General features: G+C 34.4%; 1 protein-coding gene across 4 annotated transcripts in view; it reads left to right on the top strand.

The window, feature by feature from the left end:
• Positions 1-20,126, top strand: part of NCKAP1 (NCK associated protein 1) — a 111,254-nt gene that overhangs the window by 65,721 nt on the left and 25,407 nt on the right. For all 4 annotated transcript variants that reach the window (XM_015432461.3, XM_005573658.4, XM_005573657.4 and 1 more), the window contains 8 exons: positions 6,261-6,406; positions 8,827-8,959; positions 11,349-11,468; positions 13,899-14,038; positions 14,908-15,039; positions 17,255-17,473; positions 17,662-17,792; positions 18,074-18,171. In XM_015432461.3, coding sequence (XP_015287947.1) covers positions 6,261-6,406; positions 8,827-8,959; positions 11,349-11,468; positions 13,899-14,038; positions 14,908-15,039; positions 17,255-17,473; positions 17,662-17,792; positions 18,074-18,171 — 1,119 coding nt within the window. The remainder of the gene's footprint in view (positions 1-6,260; positions 6,407-8,826; positions 8,960-11,348; positions 11,469-13,898; positions 14,039-14,907; positions 15,040-17,254; positions 17,474-17,661; positions 17,793-18,073; positions 18,172-20,126) is intronic.

Here is a 20,126-nt window from a genome sequence, read left to right as displayed (position 1 = left end):
CAGCTCAGCAGCTTGAAAGTTCCAAGCCTACAAATTAGACTTTAGGATACAGAAGATAAAATACTGAGCAGTATTATGTAATCTATAGAAAAATAGCACATTCACCTTTTGAGGATTTTATAATCTAGCTATGGAGACAAAGCATAAAAAATGTAAAAAATAGCAGCTGAAAATCTGAAAGATTAAGAGATGTCATAGACAGGATATGTGTATCAGTTAATTTCAGTCTTAGAAGGGATAAAGCATTTTTCAAGTTGAAATTGCTTTGAATAGGAAAAAGAAAAGGACAAACAATGAGTAAAGAGCAAGTAAAGAGACTTTATATAAAGTATTACTGTAAGAAGGGGAAAATATTCACAAAAATTATGAATGATCTGACTTTGATCACTGACCTTTGGTTTCAGGTAGATGTACAAGAATTGTTAGGTGAAAGCATATGGCCAGAGAATGGTGAAGAGTTCTATAGATAATCAGTAGTGGTTGAGTAGAGCAGACCAGAAGAATAAGCCTGTGGGAGAATTTTAGTAGTGTACTTTGTGCCTTCACTGATGTCCTATTTAGTTTGGTTCTAAGGTTATTGCTTTTTTTATAGGTCACTTTCATCTTTCTCTATCCTTTTCCTACTCTTGAGAATTCTCTCTGTATTTTTGTCATTCATTTCTACTTCCTAAGTGATTTCATTCTGTTGTGTATTTCATCAGTCCCTTAAGCATTTTTAGTTGCTCTTTCAAATATCTTTTCTCCTCTGTCTTCTGATTTATTCAAGTTGTTCATATTCTTTTACTTAAACCTATTCTTTTTTAGTAGTAGCATGTTTCTCCCCGCATTATTGTCAAGCAGTTAAATCATTATCTTGTTTTGTTGTCAATCATTTCTTCTGAATCTGTTTTCAAAATGTTATTTAAATTCTGATGTAATTTTTTTAATTTAAAAATTTTATGAATACATAATAGTTGTACATATTTATGGGGTACATGTGATATTTTGATACAAGCATGCAGTGTATAATGAACAAATCTGGGTAGTGGGAATATTTCATCACCTCGCACTTATCATCATATTGGAAACATTCCAGATCTGCTCTTGTTATTTTGAAAGATGCAGTAAATTATTAACTATAGTTGCCCCATTGTGCTATACTAGTTCTTATTCCTCCTAACTGTACTTTTGTACCTATTAACCAATCCTTTATTCCCACTTCCCCCCTTCCCTACTCAGCCTCTTATGACCATCATGCTCCTCTCTGCTTCCACGAGATCAATTTTTTTAGCGTCCACTTAGGAGTAAGAACATGTGACATTTGTTTTTCTGTGCCTGGCTTATTTCACTTAACATAATTTCCTCCAGTTCCATCTATGTTGTTGCAACAGACAGGATTTCATTCTTTTCTTTTATGGCATAATAATATTCCATTGTGTATATATTTACCATTTATCTATTGATAGACACTTGGGTTGGGTTTCATATCTTGACGATTGTGAATTTTGCTGCAATAAACATGGGAGTGCAAATACTTCTTCAGTATGTTGACTTCCTCTCTTTTGGATATATACCCAGCAGTGTGATTGATTGCTAGATCATATGATAATTCTGTTTTTAAGTTTTTGAGGAACCTCAGACAGTACTGTTTTCAACAGGGGCTCTGCTAATTCACATTCCAGCCTGCAGTATATGAGAGTTCCCCTGTCTCCACATCCTCGTTAGCATTTATTTTCTGTTTTTTGATAATAGCCATTTTAACTGGGGTGAGACGATGTCTCATTGTGGTTTTAATTTGCATTTCTCTGATGGTGAGCACTTTAAAAATATATCTGTTGGCCACCTGTATGTCTTCTTTTGAGAAATGTCTGTTTAGAACTTTTGCCCATTTTTTCAATAAGTTTTTTTTTTTTTTTTGCTATTGAGCTGTTTGAGTTCCTTATATATTCTGATTGTTAATGCCTTGTCTGTTGAATAGTTTGCAGATATTTTCTCTCATTCTATAGGTTGTCTCTTCACTGTGCTGATTGTTTCCTTCTTTGTTGTGCAGGAGTTTTTTTTAGCTTAATGTGATCCTATTTATCCATTTTTTGCTTTTGTTCCCTGTGGCTTTTGAGGTCCAACTCAAGAAATCTTTGACCAGACCAATATTCTGACATTTTTCACCAGTGTTTTCTTCTAGTAGTGTCATAGTTTCAGGTTTTAAATTTAAGTCTTTAATTCATTTTGATTTGATTTTTTTATATGATGAGAGATAGAGGTCTAGTTTCATTCTTTTACATGTGGATATCCAGTTTTCTCAGCACAATTTATTGAAGAGACTGTTCTTTCCCCAATGTATATTCTTGGCACTTTTGTTGGAAATGAGCTAATAGTAAATGCATGGATTTATTTCTGGGTTCTGGGTTCCGTTTCATTGATATTTGTATCTGTTTTTATGCCAACACCATACTGTTTTGTTTACTATAGCTTTGTAGTAGATTTTGTGATGAGGTAATGTGATTCCTCCTGCTTTGTACTTTTTGGATTGTACTTTTTTTTTGGATTGACTCTTTTAGGTTTTTTTTGTTGTTTGTTCCATATGAATTTTAGGATTTATTTTTTCTGTTTCTGTAAAGAATGTCATTGGTATTTAGATAGGGATTTCATTGAATCTGTAGATCACTTTGGGTGGTATGTTTAGCAATATCAATTCTTCCAATTCATGAACATGAGGTGTCTTTTATCTTGTTGTGTCTTCTTCAGTTTCCTTTTTCAATGTTTTATAGCTTTCATTGTAGAGATCTTTCACTTTTTGGTGAAGTTTATTGGTAGGCTTTTTTTTTTTTTTTTTTTTTGGTAGCTACTGTAAATGAGATTTCTTGATTTCTTTTTCAGCATGTTTGCTATTGACACATGGAAATGCCTCTGATTTTTGTATGTTGAGTTTATGTCATGAAACTGAATTGGTTGATCAGTTTTAGTAGTGTTTTGGTAGAGTCTTTAGGTTTTTATAAATATAATATCGTATTTTCTTCAGATAAGGACAATTTGATGACTTGTCTTCCAGTTCGGATGCTTTTAATTTATGTCTTTTGTCTGATTGCTTTGGCTAGGACTTCCAGTCCTGTGTTGAATAAAAGTGTTGAAAGCAGGCATCCTTGTATTGTTCCAAATCTCAGAGGAAATGCTTTCAGTTTTCCCCGATTCAGTGTGTTGCTAGCTGCGGGTTCATCATATATGGCCTTTATTGTTTTCTTCCATACCTAGTTTGTTAAGAGGTATTATGTTTTCTTCCATACCTTGTTTGTTAAGAGCTATGTTTTCTTCCATACCCAGTTTAAGAGTTTTTATTATGAAGAGATGTTGAATTTTATTGAATGCATTTTCAGCATATATTAAAATTATACAGTTTCGTCCTTATTCATGTGCATATGTTGAACCATCTTGTATTTATCTTACCGGATCATGATCTTTTTAGTGTGTTGTTGAATTCTGTGTGCTAGTATTTTGTTCAGCATTTTTGCATCTATGTTCGTAAGTGTTGATGGCCTGTAGTTTCTTTTCCTGTAGTTTTGTGTCTTTGGTTTTGGTATCAGGATAATGCTGGCCTTGTAGAATGAGTATTTGAAAGTATTCTTTCCTTCCCAATTATTTGGAATAGTTTGAGTAGAATTGGTATTAGTTCTTTAAATATTTGCTGGAATTCAGCAGTGAAGCCATCAGGTCCTGGGCTTTTCTCTCACGGGAGACTTTTTATTACTGCTTCTATCTCATTACTTATTATTGGTCTTTTCAGGTTTTCTGTTTCTTCTTGGTAGGATGTATGTGTCTAGGAATTTATCCATTTCATATCGGTTCTCCAGTTCTTTGGCATATAGTTGCTCATAATCTCTAATCCTTGGAAGTTTTTGGTATCAGTTGTAATGTCTCCTTTTCCATTTCTGGTTTTTTTCTGGGGGGGGGGGTCTTTCTTTTTTTCTTACTTAATTTAGCTAAAGGTTTGTCAATTTTGTTTAGTTTTCCAAAGAACTAACTTTTTATTTTGTTGATCTTTTGTATTATTTTTAGTCTCGATTTTCTTTATTTCTTCTCTGATCTTTATTACGTATTTCCTTCTGCTAACTTTGGGTTTGGTTTGTTCTTACTTTTCTAGTTCTTTAAGTTACATTATTAGGTTATTTGGTCTTTCTACTTTATTAATATAAGTGTTTGTTGCTATAAATTTTCCTCTTACTACTGCTTTTGCTGTATCCCATAGGTTTTGGTATATCGTGTTTCTGTTTTTATTTCTTTCAATAAATGTTTTATTTCCTTAATTTCTACATTGTTCAGGAGCATATTGTTTAATTTCCATATGTTGGTTTCCAAAGTTCCTCTTGTTGATTTCTAGTTTTAGTACACTATGGTCAGAGAAGATACTTGATATGATTTCAGTTTTTTGAATTTGTTGAACTTTGTTTTGTGGCCTAACATATGGTCTCTCCTGGAGAATATCCCATGTTCTGATGAGAAGAATAAATTCTGCTTTTTGAAAATGTGGGGCAGTTAATGGAACTCTTTATTGAATTCATGGCCACAGCTATAGCTAATTCCTGTTTATACTCTAAAGCTGATAAATGGTAAGTAAAACTCCTTAGGCTTAGTTTGTGATAAATGTCAAGTATATTTTGTCATCAGAATATTGACATCATTCTTCCTCATTCCTCCTTCTTTTCTGGTAGACAAAAACCGCAAAATACAAAAGTCTCCTTTGTGATGTCACTGTCTCATTGAATAGTAACATCATCCACCTATTGGCCCCTTACCATGGTAGGGTTTGAGATTCAATTTTTATCCTACTTACAAGGTGACAATTTACTTTCTTACTATTTCATGGACGCTGGCAAGAAGATATGGAGCTCCTGGGTCAGCGACAAAAGACAAAAGACTTAATTCACTGCACAGAAAGCAGTATAGGCATCAGCATATATGCATTATTTCTGCTATTTCCCTAAGCTCTGCAGGTGTGGTACAGAGGATCCAAAATGAATTCTGTGCATGCAGTCTGTTTGTGTTGCAGATAAGGAACACTTAAGTTTGAGGAACCTTCTATTTTATCATCAGCCGTAAGCATACTTACTCTTTGTTCCAAGGGAGACATTACCTCATCCCTCAAATTTGATAGCTGCAAGTATAACCCTAAGAAATGGCCTAGATAATGAGTGGCTCAGGCCTTGCCTTCTTGACACACCCAGCAAGCTGTGTGGGAGCATGAGACCCATGCAGGAGTATCTCCCAATAGCCAAAATCCTGACCCTTATTTATAATTCTTCTATTTTCCACTACATCTAATTATTTCCCAGAGTAGACTCTTTTAAACTACCATTACTCAAAACCAGACCTGTCTTATTGCCACTACTGCCTTCTAATAGATTTCTGCTTCCTTTCCCTTCCCAGTCATGCTTCCCTGTTTTCTCCACTATACAGAGTAATCTTTCTAAAACAAAAACTGGCCACCACGTAGAACCCTTAGTGCTTCACTAAAAAGTTTAAATTCTTTAATATGGCATACAGGCTGTTCCCAATCTGGTTGAATCTCATGTTTTAGTATTTCTCTTTTCTTCTTTGCACTCAAACTCTAGTCATAACAGTATTTATGCTGTAGGCACCCCTTCTATTCTTATTCACTGCCCTTCTGAAATGTCCCCTATCCATGGACATGATCTGCTTTTGTGATTTGGTATCCCAATTATAGAATTTTTTCCCCCACAACCTATCTTAATGATTTTTGTTTAGTTCTTTTGCTTTTTTGGCCAAACTACACCAATTTTTACTATCTTCAGTACTCTTCTAGAATGTGTCAAATTAATACAGTGTATTATATAATCCAGTTTTTAGTGAATCAGTATACTCTAAAACCTCATTGAGTCAACATGTACAGTACTTAGTTTTATCTGATTGCTTCCTGTGTGTGTTTTGTCTCTTAAATTAGATTGAAGATTTCTTTTGGTATGGTTAACATGACAGTTAATTGTTTTACACTTTTGATACTGTAATTTCAGTTCCTTTGAGGTTCAATATGAATGACTCATATATTAGACACTGTTTTATGGACATGAGTATTTCAGTTAACTAAATAAATTCTTGATAGGAATTTCAAGGTAGGCTCACTACAGACAACTAACACAATAGATGTTACTATCAGTGTCACAGTAAATAGTTTAAGTATCTTTCAATGATGCTTTTCCCCCCTATAAAATGACAAGTCCAAAGTCATTGATCTCTACCTAAACTACTTTTGTTTTTTCTGTATTTTATAGGCATATACTAGTGTCTCTAAGGCTTCACTTGGCCTTGCAGATCACAGAGAACTTGGAAAGATGATGAATACAATAATTTTTCATACAAAAATGGTAGATTCCTTGGTGGAAATGTTGGTGGAAACATCAGATCTCTCAATATTTTGGTATGTTGTAATTTTCTCTAAATCTGGATTTGAAAGTTTTAGTATGTGAGTATATGTTTCTTGATTGTTTTTGTGTTAGCATAGTCCTTAAGACAGTTCAGTAATAGACCCTTAAGAATAAAGGGAATAGTGAACTTTTATTAAAATGTGCCAACAAAAAGAAGTTTAACCAAGTTGGGATTTTATGTCTATTTTTAATTCTCTAAAAGAGCAACTTACTGATGTGACTTTTATTTCTTACATTTTTTTTTGAGGAGTTGAAAACAGTCACTTCAAATTACCTTAAGGCCCTTCTTTGCATGATTAGACTAAAGGGAAAGAAATGTTGTGGATTAGGGTCAAATAGAGCAAGTGTTAGAAATTAAATGCCTGGTAGTTTCACTTCTATGATATTAAATTAAAAATTAATATTAAGATGATGTGGTGACCACTTCCTGCATTGTGCTTCATTCTCCTCTTTGTCTATTATAGTCTTTTTGTTATACTTAGTTTATTTTTCTTCCCTCTCTTTTTCCCAGAAAATGTGGTCCTTAATGGCTATAATTTGTTTTGTTAGTGTCTATCATAGTAGTTATTTAATAAATCTTTGAATGAATAAGTCAACTTGGTTGTGATCAGATTAATAAACAGTGGAGGGGCCAGGCATGCGGTGGCTCACGCCTATAATCCCAACACTTGGGAGGCCAAGGTGGGTGGATCATCTGAGGTCAGGAGTTTGAGACCAGCCTGGCCAACATAGTGAAACCCCATCTCTACTGAAAATACAAAAATTAGTCAGACGTGGTGGTGGGCGCCTGTAGTCCCAGCTACTTGGGTGGCTTGAAGCAGGAGAATCGCCTGAACCTGGGAGGCGGAGGTTGCAGTGAGCCGAGATCGCGCCACTGCACTCTAGCCTCGGTGACAGAGCGAGACTGTCTCAGAAATAAATAAATAAATAAACAAATAAATAAATAACAGTGGGGCTAGGATTCAAACTCAAGTATTCTCGCTTCAGAGCTGTATAATATCAACTCTATTTTCTGCGTCTTGGACCTTTTTTTTCCTTTAGGGAAGAGGACTGGAATAACCTAGTATGTCTCTTGATTTCTAAAATGCTGTAATGATCTCAGTGGATAGTAATAGTCATTTCTATGTATTGTGTAGAGATCCTCATGAAAAGCTTCTCATTGCATTGATTTTGGAAAATAATGTAATCTATGTTGATTTTGGCAGTTTGTTAGGAAGGCTTGAATTAGCAGTATTGCAGAAGAAATTCAAATTGCCGGGTAGAGAAAGCATGCCTCTTAAAGGAAATAATGAAGCACATTAGGAAATATACTTTTTAGATTTAGACACATCACAGGTCAAATTTGCAAGAATATTTAGGATTATTTGGAGCCTGGGACTACTGTCTATCTGACACAAAGTCTAACTTAGGTAGAACATGGAACATTATATGTTTAGATATTTTTAGCTATGCAAAGGATCCTATTACAAAAGAAAAATACAACAATTAGAAAATCCTATCCCCTTTCTTGGAACTAAAAGCACTTTGAATCATGTTTGAAATTTGTAATTTTCAGTCATACCTAGATTTTATTTATATTTTTTCAGTTACATTCTATTTTTGCCTGTCACATCTAAAATAAAGAAATGTTTACTACTTCTGTTTGTCTTATTACTCTAAGATATACAGTGTTTTATTGACTCACATTCTTTTACATGTAGATTTAACATCTTAAATGTGGATGCAAATTAAAACTGATGTCAGACTGGGTGCCATGGCTCACGCCCGTAATTTCAGCACCATGAGAGGCCGAAATGGAGGATTGCTTGAGCCTGAGAGGTTAAGGATGCAGTGAACTATGATTGTGCCACTGCACTCCAGCCTGGGCAACAAAGTGTCCCCCATTTAAAAAACAAAAAAAAAAATTGATGGCATGCGATTATTTAATTGGCAATGTTTTTTTCTTAGTGGTTCATAAAATAATATTTCTTTTTTTAAATTTATTTTTTAAAAATAGAGACAGGGTTTTGCCACATTGCCCAGGCTGGTCTCAAACTCCTGGGCTCCAGTGATCCACCTGCCTTGGCCTGCCAAAGAGCTAGGCATTATAGGCGTGAGCCACCACACTTGGCCATAATAATGGTATTTTTTTCCTATTTATAGTGACTTAGCTTTGATGAAATTTGATTACGTAAGGGGCCATAGATTGTGGTTTATTGTTTTTTAAAATGTTGTTAATGTTATATAAATAATATTTTTATTACTCTGGGATAATTATTGGTGTGTAAAAGATACTTTGGGGGAAAAATATTCTCTTCTTAAATCAGTGCTACCAGTTATCATTCATTCACTTGAATCAAATTAACTATAAGGTAATATATCAGAAAACTTACTTTAACTGTAAAAATTGTGATTCTGATTTTTGTTTATATAGTTTTTATAGTCGTGCTTTTGAGAAGATGTTTCAACAGTGTTTGGAGTTACCCTCTCAATCAAGATACTCAATTGCATTTCCACTACTTTGCACTCATTTTATGAGTTGCACGCATGAACTATGTCCAGAAGAGGTAATTACAGTATACTACTGTGAGTTATATGGTATGCAAAGTAAACTAGTTCAAACCTGTAGCCAACCAACTATTTATAGTCGTAGTTACCTAACTTAGCTTCCCATCGAATACATCTCTATACAGAATCAGAAAAGTGCTTGAATAGATACATAGGTTTAATATGTATATGGATAAGTAAACATAAGTATAATATATCATAAAGTCACTTGGAATTACCTTTTTTAAAGATAAATGGTGGGTCAGGTATTAATATCTGTGGAAAAGATTTATATAGTAATTGATTTTGTATACTTAATTTTCCTCTTTAACTGTCATGGAAAGGACTCAAAAATTAAATTTATGGATTACTGAATAAACAAACAAGTCAGAGAGATTCACTAACTTGTTATTACTAAATTGTTAATAAATGTATTAAGCAAAATCCAGATTTGCTGTTATTTGTGGGATACATACATGCATGTGCACACACACACACAGTTGCAGGGTAATTGAACTGCTTGGTAGTTTTGCTGATGCCAAGTATCTGTGAAAAATGTACTCAGTGTTTCTTCTAATCTTTAAAGAAGAAATACTTTCTAAGTGTGATAAGAATATAAAGATTAAATAATGTATTTTTTTATTATAATTTAACTTAGTGTTTAGTCCCTTTACGTAAAATTGCAGAACTTGTAGAAAAGAAACTTAGAGATAGCAGGAACATGGTCGATTTCTTTAAGCATTAGACAACATCTGTTGCAGATTGTATGCCAGTACTCCAGGGAAAGCCAACTTTGAGACAGAAGTTAGCTTACAGGAAGTTTATTAGGGAATACTTTTAGAATTTATACCAATGAGGATATTAATACCACCAATTTTAATAGATTTATAAATTTTTTAGATTTAATAGATTTTTTCTCCCAAACTTGACACCTGAGATGTATTAACTGTTTCCTCACCATCAAATTTCATTAAATTACCCATAAAAAGTCCTTCTAATTTTATTTATATGACATGTCTTGAATCCATCCTCTACTTTCCATTGCTGTTGTAATTATTACAGTTCAGATTTACGATACTCTTCATATGTACTCTAAATGGAGTTCATCTTTTGCCTGGATTATCTAAGTGGTCTCTTTGCTTCTGCTATTGTTCCCCTAAACTTTATTCTCAGCACTGTAGCCAAAGGCAAAGGTCAGATCATGAAGAGACTTGTAAGACATGTTAAACCTTAGTTTTTCTCCATCTCAGCACTTCTGAGCTATTGAAAGGGAGTAGTGAAGTCAGATTTGTATTTTAAATAAGTTAGTGTCTGTAAAGAACAAATTTGAGCAGTCTTAATTCAGTATTCTCTTTTCAGGGAAAATTAATAGCAGAAGATTTATGTCTTATCTTTCAGGAGTCAGAATTTGATTGAAAAAGCACTAAGTGTTTATTAATTGAAATCTTTCCTAAGGTGAACCAATATTTAATTGTATCAGGTTGTAAATTTTTTTTTTGGTTTTACTTTCTATTAAAGTTTTACAGGGCATTTTAAATAAAATACGTTAGATATCATAATCTAGGAAAAATTATTTTGTATGCTCAAGTATTTTTATATTATGTATTTTACATTTCATCATAGAAATACTCTATGTAAGCTCTACATATATGATTATGGAAGGTCAGGGCAGGAAAACTGTAAAAAAATTTTTTCTTTGTAAAGTATCACAAATGTATAGTGCAAAAATTTACAGTGTTTTATACTCAACATTCCAGTTACCATAGATAAGAAAAAAACCATCAAACAATTGCAACCCACTAAAACTAAAAAGAGAATCCTGTAGAGATGGATGCACGATCAGCTTTTTTGTTTTTTCTTCCTGGGAGCAATGGGGTTTGAGTTTAGAGATTTGAATGCTTTGGACTTTCTATTACCAAATTGATTTCTCACCATTTTATTTAAATATTTGAGCTCTTCTTTCCTGTTTACACAATTACAAAGTTGTGTCACAATTTATACATTTATGGAGACACAGATTTTAAATGAAAGAAGATTGGAAACAGTACTCTAAATCTGTTTCCTTTCACATTATAAGTTTACTATTTTAACATTTAAGAACTGGATATAGGACTTTGTGGAATTTGAAAATTAAATATATAGTTTTTCATGTTAAGCAAAATACTGATTTTTTAAGACTCCTCCCAATTATACATTGCTTTCATAATCACCAAATACTTTGTCATTTATGTTCAAATACAGTATGGTGAGTTAGTTGTTACAAGAGCCAAAAGCAATTTTTGACATCTCCCACCCCTATTTCTTATTGCAGAATGTACCTTTAGCCTAATTTTCCATGTCTATTTAGAAGTCTTTTTAATTCAAAGTACTTTCTTTATAACTTGTATTATTATTATTCTGCCTTAACAGCGACATCATATTGGAGATCGCAGTCTTTCCTTGTGTAATATGTTCCTAGATGAAATGGCCAAACAAGCTCGAAATCTGATCACTGATATTTGCACAGAACAGTGTACTCTTAGTGACCAGGTAATAATTTAAATGTTTCCAACAGATAGGAAATTTTGTGTGTGAAGGCAAGAAAATGTGCTTTTAGCCAGTTGTTTTATTTTCCATTCTTTAGTTCCCACAACTGTTAGTAAACCTCATACCTCTGCTGTGAAACTCCATTAACAGGTATAATTTCTTAAATGTAAACTTTTTGGCAAGATTCTATGTACTGTTTGTGTTCTTTAATCAGGAGACATGTATATTTTTTGTGTGTGTGTAGTGTTAGCACCTGATTCTGCTATTTCATTGAAAGTTGCAAAAGAACTGGAATTAAGCATATTTGGTGATTTTCAATCCACTGTACTTATAATTCAGATTGAAGCTCAGATTGCCTTATCATTGGCTAGTAGGAGTCCTTATAGTCATTTGAGAGCTTTCTTGTTATCTGGTGTGACAAGATGTACCAGCCTTTCTAGTAGCTCTGTCTCTTATGAAGAGTGTTGTAAATATTCAACACTCTGGTCTCTTTAATATTCTTGAAGTTGCAAATGTCCTTAGAAATTTTCATTTTAGGAAGGAACTCCTTTGTCGCAATACAAATGCAATGTAATTTCTTATGCATTTTTTCCCCAAATACCAATCCCATGGCTTTAGTTACTATCTAGGTATAATGACTAAATAACTTTCCTTGGCCCAGCACTGTCCAATGGAAATATTATGCAAACCACATATGTAATTTAAAATTTTGTAGTAGCCATACACAAAACTTAAAGAAACAGGTAAAACTAACTTTAAAAACATTGATTCAACCTGATATACCCCAAAATGTTATTTCAGCATGTAATCATATGAATGAAATATTATATAGTTTTTATACTAAATCTTTGAAATCTGGTGTTTATTTTACAACACAACTGAATTTGGACTGGGCACATTTCACATGTGGTTACTGTAATGTACAGTGAAGCTTTCCTTCTACCTAAAATGTTCTCATTTCTCATTTGCCTGCTTTGTTACCTGTCAAGTGAAATCAGTTATTTCTCACTTGTACCTGTGTGGTTTTTTTTTTTTTTTTTTAGTTATTGGTCTTAATGATGTGTTAGGTAGAAAGCTCTGTGTCATGCTTGATTCCTGCTTTTCTCACATATCTAAGTTAGAGTACTTTCAATTTTATCTGAGAAGTCTGTCTCAGATCTGCCCATTAACTTTTTTTTATTACACTTGCCTATTTCTTACCCCTTTTTCATGCCTTGTCTGAACTATTTCTAGCAGCTCTGGTACAGTTTTCCTTTTTCAGTGTTTTCTTCTGCCAGTATCAGAATTAGCCTTAGAAAACTCCTCATGGCCAGGCATGGTGGCTCACACTTGTAATCCCAGCGCTTTGGGAGGCCAAGGCGGGCGGATCGCCTGAGGTCAGGAGTTTGAGACCAGCCTGGCCAACATGGCGAAACCCCATCTCTACTAAAACTACAAAAATAAAATTAGCTGGGTGTGGTGGTGGGCGCCTGTAATTCCAGCTACTCAGGAGGCTGAGGCAGGACAACCCAGGAGGCAGAGGTTGCAGTGAGCCGAGATTGTGCCATTGCACTCCAGCCTGGGCAACAAGAGTGAAACTCCATCTCAAAAAAAAAATAATAATAACATAAAATATCTCCTATGCTGTGGCTGTTTTAAAAAATTGTTGGCCAGGCGCAGTGGCTCACTCCTGTAATCCCAGCACTTTGGGCGGCCGAGGCGGACAGATCACAAGGTCAGGAAATTGAGACCATCCTGACGAACACCGTGAAACCCCGTCTCTACTAAAAATACAAAAAAATTAGCCAGCTCCTAGCTTCTCGGGAGGCTGAGGCAGGAGAATGGGGTGAACCCGGGAGGCGACGGAGCTTACAGTGAGCGGTGATTGCGCCACTGCACTCCAGCCTGGGAGACAGAGTGAGACTCCGTCTCAAAAAAAAAAAAAAAAAAATTGTTGCTGTCTTTTGGCCTGCAGTTTACAATCCAACTTCTAGCTTGGCATTCAAGGCCCTTCCTAATAGTTGAAATCTCTGTACTTTACCTTATACGCCATGCTCCCCCACATAGTAGTTCTCACTACAGCTCTGAACCATCCTATCTTTACATAGTTTTTTTCCAAAGGCCATTTCATCCTTCCAATGAAATGTTCTTTTTCATTCCTTGCTTGCCTGGTATGCTTTTACTTGTCTTTTTAATAGTAATTTAAATAAGCCTCTCTGAATTTCCTCTATGATATGTTTCTTCACACAAGATTTACCTGTTTCTGTTTTCCACCAAGCTGTGTGCATTACCCAAGCTAGCTAAGCAAGCTCTATATCTCACTTATATTTCTGTCTTTTAATATTGTTGTGATATTTGCAACATAGCCTGGATTCAGCTAATGTTTGCTTGAATAGTTAGTATGCTTTCATAGTAATTGGTATAATGTAAGATTTCATTCTTCTCTAAATTTAGTTGCTGCCCAAGCATTGTGCCAAAACTATCAGTCAAGCAGTGAATAAGAAATCAAAAAAACAGACTGGTAAGAAAGGGGAACCTGAAAGGGAGAAACCAGGTGTTGAGAGCATGAGGAAAAACAGGCTGGTTGTGACCAAGTAAGTGTCCACTTACATTATACGTTTTTGTTCCAGGTAAAATATTTATGTCATTTTTTTTATGACATTAGTCCTGAGGAAATGCTAATAATTGTATAGTCTTCATTTTCCAGCCATTTAAAAAAATCTTTCTGAGCTTGATTAACCTGTTAGTTGCTTATTTCATCTCAAAATACAGATTTTGGCCTTTAGAAGAAAATTTATGTAATAGGTGATATTTGTCTTTTTATACTATGTACTGAAGGCCAATTATATGTTTAAAAAAATTTGTGTGGTACATTATAAGCAATCTGTAATTTTTAATTTATTTAAAATCAGATAGCTGAGACTTTATTTTGGCATGTTTGTGATATATTAGAACATACCCAATGTCATTATTAGAAAACAGAATTAACAGACCAGGTAGCATTCAGGGATCTTTGCTTGCTTGCTTAATTATTTGGAGGGGAGGTGTAGGTGGGTAATAACTGGGTAAATATTTTTTGTTTAAAGTATAGTTCCTACTTTCTTGCTAAATTGAACAAGCCGTTGCCCTTTTATAGACAACTTTCCTTCTCTCATAACAAAAAGTACTGCAGGAATTGGAAGGGATTATGTTTGTGAGTGCAGAATAAGCTCTAACTATTGTACATTAAGTCAGTATAGTCATTACTACCTAAAGGTAGAAACAAATGATGCCATCTTTAGAATATTGCTCTTATATGTTATAACCTTAAAAATTTTGAACTTTCTCAGTTTAGTAGATCAAAAAATCAAATTCTGTAAGCATTATCTCCAAATAAGATTGATATATTTATAAAATTAATATTTTATTGCCTATGACGACATGTTGAACATTTTACTTACCTGTTTATTCATGTTTTTTTCAGCCTTGATAAATTGCACACTGCACTTTCTGAGTTATGCTTCTCTATAAATTATGTACCAAACATGGTGGTTTGGGAACATACCTTTACCCCACGAGAATATTTGACTTCTCATCTGGAAATACGCTTTACGAAGTAAGAAAGAATATTAACTGTTTTTGTTTGTTGACTCAGTAATGAGTTTGTTATTTAATTATTAATGACTATGCAGTGTTTTATAAGGAAAAGCATTAGTAGAACTGGATTAGTGTTAAGAATAATGAACCAGGCTGGGCACGGTGGCTCATGCCTGTAATCCCAGACTTTGGGAGGCTGAGGTGGGCAGATCACGAGGTCAGGAGATCGAAACCATCCTGGCTAATACGGTGAAACCACATCTCTACTAAAAATACAAAAAATTAGCTGAGCGTGGTGGCGGGTGCCTGTAGTCCCAGCTACTCAGGAGGCTGAGGTAGGAGAATGGCATGAACCCGGGAGGCAGAGCTTGCAGTGAGATCGCACCACTGCACTCCAGCCTGTGCGACAAAGCCAGACTCCATCTCAAAAAAAAAAAGAATAATGAACTGGGAAGTGCAAAGAATAGTGAACTGAAAATTACTTATGATACCCAGATTCTTTTCTCTTACCTATTAGTATTAACTAGGAACACCAGGCAAGCCAGTTAATATCTCTGAGTCATAGCTTCCTTATATACAAAGTGACAAGATTGTAGCAAATCAATGTATTTCAGCTTGCAGGTGGCAACCCAATAGGGTCATGAAATCAGTTTATTAGGTTGTAGTCAAAGTTTAGAGAAAGAAGCGGGAGGGAAAGAAAGGACAAGAGGAAGAAAATAATAGGAAAAAAAAACCAGTACACTGTATGTATTAAATATGTATATTGCTTCGGGAAATGTTTCAGTTACATATATGCATGTTCATACATATATGCATGAAATGTTCAGTTACATATATGCAGTGTTAAGATGCATGTCTTGCAGTAGGTCACAGTAGGATGTTTGAAAACCTAAGTTCTAGATGAACCCTTACATGTTTTCTGAATTCACATGTTGCTGTTAAATAAGCCAGTAGAATTCCAGATTCTTGAATTCTCAATTCTGATTAGAATTTCCTAAGTTATATATGAATATATATTTATGTATGTATATGAAATAGTGCATTGATAAGTCAGAAACCTTTCAACTTTATAGATATTGTTTTAACCTTTTTCTAAAGTTACCTACTTATTTATTAATATTTATTCATGAAAATTTTTATTTATTTGAGAATTTTTTTCTTTGAAGCCTTGAAGCAATTTATAAAACAAAATTTTGTCAAAAGGTTTTCAAAGTTTCTGTAGTCATTAACAGGTGGTAGTTGTATTTGCACTATATACTTAACAATTGTGTTAAATACTCTAGGTAATAATGGGATAAAGATAGAACTGTAGCTGGTGAGATATGACTAAAAGAATTAGAGAATAGAATATGACAGTATATACATTGGCAGTAAGTTGAGTGTTAAATTATCAGTTGACTTGAGAAGAGTCTGGCGATGAACTGTCTTTTGTTCTCCTTAGTAAGTCAGGCAGCCTGACAGTAAAACCCGGAATGCCCTAGAACTTAGACCAAAGGGACATTGTGCCTTGTGGTGTTTATTATTCTCAAGTGGGTTAGAGGTGGGAGATCGGTGGGTGGAAGGTAGGGTTCAGTTTACAGCTCCCTTGTTTTCCTTGTAAACAGTCTGCTTTGTTAATCCACAGAGAAGCAATTTCTTTCTTTTTTTTTTTAACCAAACATCTACTTAGTGATTAGGATCAAGGCAAAGGGAGCAGCTTGTTTACCGAGGAAAGATATATTTATTTTATTTCATTTCATTTCATTTTATTTTATTTTTATTTTATTTATTTTGAGACGGAGTTTTGTTCTTTCGTCCAGGCTGGAGTGCAGTGGCACAATCTCAGCTCACTGCAACCTCTGCCTGCTGGGTTCGAGCAATTCTCCTGCCTCAGCCTCCCAAGTAGCCGGGATTACAGGTGTGCACCAGGCCCAGCTAGTTTTTGTATTTTTAGTGGAGACAAGGTTTCGCCATGTTGGCCAGGGTAGTCTCAAACTCCTGACTTCAAGTGATCTGCCCACCTCAGCCTCCCAAAATGCTGGGATTACAAGTGTGAGCCACCACGCCTGGCCTTCATTCTTTTTTCACACTGTTTCCTGGGAAGATAATGACAGTAATTTTATACTTTGTAATAAATTGTTTTTAAAGTTAATTTTATTGCTGCTTTAATATTAGATAACAGTAGGTTGAGTGGTTTATTTTACATGAATGGAAAAGTCAGAGGCTTTTCTTATTCTTCTACCTCTTCTCCCCAGGTCAATTGTTGGGATGACTATGTATAATCAAGCCACACAGGAAATTGCAAAACCTTCAGAACTTCTAACAAGTGTAAGAGCATACATGACTGTACTCCAGTCAATAGAAAACTATGTGCAGATTGATATTACAAGAGTATTTAATAATGTGCTGCTTCAACAAACACAACATTTAGACAGTCATGGAGAGCCAACCATTACAAGTCTATACACAAATTGGTAAGGAATGCATTTAGAAATTTGTAGTAACGGAAAGTTTGTAATGAACTACTTAGGAAAATTTATTTTTTGTGAATAAGTACTCATTCATATTATCAGTCAACTTAAAATTATATGCAGGAATGTATATCATAATACATTCTGAATTAAGCAGTTTCTTCCAGTTATAAGTTTACATTTCTCCTTAGGTATTTGGAAACTTTGTTACGACAAGTCAGCAATGGCCATATAGCATATTTTCCTGCAATGAAAGCATTTGTGAACTTACCTACAGAAAATGAATTAACATTCAATGCAGAGGAATATTCTGACATATCAGGTGAATAATACTATACCACAGTTTAGAGAATGAAGAAAACTTAATTCTTTTGCTAGTGTCTTGATTCTTTTGACTTTTGATTCTGTTGTGACTATTTCATTCAATTATATGCATAACTGCATATTGTATCTTAGAATTACCTTTGTATTTTTTATTCTTTCATTCTAGAGGCTTTTATCAGGATTTTATATTAGTTTTTATAATGAGATGTTGTATTGTGTTAATGTTCATTTTCTTAAAGTATTTGTCAGAAGTATAAAATTAAGTACATTTTCTTTCAGAAATGAGGTCATTATCAGAACTACTAGGCCCATACGGTATGAAGTTTCTAAGTGAAAGCCTTATGTGGCATATTTCATCACAAGTTGCTGAACTTAAGGTAATATAGTCTTTATTAATTTTAGCTTTTAAATATTAATTCCTGAAAAACATTTCAGGGATATGAGCAGCAAGCCTACAATGTTAATTATTTTATTCCAACATGAAAGTAATAATATGAAAATGAAATTAAATAGCTAGCAGGGCCTTTTTATGGCATCTTACTTTAGTTTTCTCTATTTTGCAGGTAAGAAAATGGAAAGCCAAAAGAGGTGAATTGACTTGGTAAAGGGGACAGAACCTCAGGGTCTTTGGCTTGTGGTCAAGCCTTCATAGTATTGTATCATGATGTTTTCTTTGAAATACCAGGTTCAAAATTCCAGCCAGAGTTAAAAATGTGTTCACATTTGGAGTTTGAATGTATTTGCTTTCCATAGATTATAATACAAACATTATTAGGCTTATTGTTTTTTCTTAAGTAATTATCTTATGCCCTCTAAGTTGGATGAAAAAATGCCTTTAGAATACTTAATGTTTCAGTAAATATGTAAAGGAACTGAAGCAACAGCATTTTAAATACCTTTTTTTAGCCTTTTAGAAATATCCTAGAGCTAAGGTGATTTATATTGAATGAATCTTATTATATATAACTATGTAGTTTTTGAAAGAATTTGAACTTAGGCCACCAAAACTTTTGAACTTATGAGCAGAATAGAGAAGTCATGTTTTAAAGTAAACATTTTTTTTATAAAAGCTTTTTGGTGGTTACTTGCATCTCGATTTTTTAGTTCTTTTTTTTTTTTTTTTTTTTTTTTTTGAAATGGAATCTCACTCTGTTGCCCAGGCTGGAGTACAGTGGCATGATCTCATCTCACTGCAACTTCTACCTCCAAAGTAGCTGGGACTACAGACAGGCACGCGCCACCAAGCCTGGCTTATTTTTGTATTTTTAGTAGAGACAGTGTTTCACCGTGTTGGTCAGGCTGGTCTTGAACTCCTGACCTCAAGTGATCTACCCACCTCAGCCTCCCAAAGTGTTTGGATTACAGGCACGAGCCACCATGCTTGGCCAGTTTTTAGTTTCTTAAAAAATGATGGACGGTACTGGTAAGTAGCCTACGGTTCAGATGTAGCACATAGAGTTCTAAATGTGATAATCTGATTTACTGAAAATGGAGCAAATATATAGAACAATTTCCACAAACAATAGTATTTTGCTGAGTGAGTAAATAGCAAGAGTCAATGTGACTAAAAGCTTAGTATAGTCAAAGATTTAAAAAGGAGAGGCAATATTACCCATTGGTTAAGAATTCAAGCTTTCGGCCAGGCACGGTGGCTCATGCCTGTAGTCCAGCACTTTGGGAGAGCGAGGTGGGCAGATTGCCTGAGGTTAGGAGTTCAAGACCAGCCTGCCCAACGTGGTGAAATCCCATCTCTACTGAAAATACAAAAATTAGCTGGATATGGTGGCAGGCACTTGTAATCCCAGCTACTAGGGAGGCTGAAGCAGGAGAATCACTTGAACCCAGGAGGCGGAGGTTGCAGTAAGCTGAGATCACACCACTGCTCTCAAGCCTGCATGACAGAGACTCTGAAAAAAAAAAAAAAAAAGAACTCAAGCTTTAAAGTTAGACTTTCCTGAATTTCAGACCTATCAATCACTTACAAGCTTTGATTTCAGTCAAATGTTTAAGCTTTTACTTTAAGAGAATTTTATGAGATCATCATGCATGTCAAGCTTTTAGGTACTCAGCATAATGTCTCTTATTTTAGTATTGATCGTATCATTATCCTCTCATTATTTTTGAAGTTTTCTGCAATTGTTGTATAAAAGTCAACTTTTAGATGCCTTAAAATATGAAGTTTATAAACTTTATGTGGTTGAAAATATACAAACATTGAAATGCTAGTCTTGGTTCTTTACAAGCAGTATCATTCTTATTAGACTGATTCTCCTGTAAATACATAATTTTTTTTCTATCCTACTGTTCTCAAATAACCAATTCCTCATCTCCG

The sequence above is a fragment of the Macaca fascicularis genome, chromosome 12 (genome assembly GCF_037993035.2).
Source record: "Macaca fascicularis isolate 582-1 chromosome 12, T2T-MFA8v1.1".
NCBI lineage: Eukaryota > Metazoa > Chordata > Mammalia > Primates > Cercopithecidae > Macaca > Macaca fascicularis.
Note: the sequence above shows the minus strand (reverse complement) of the source record. Positions and strands in the feature narration are given on the sequence as shown.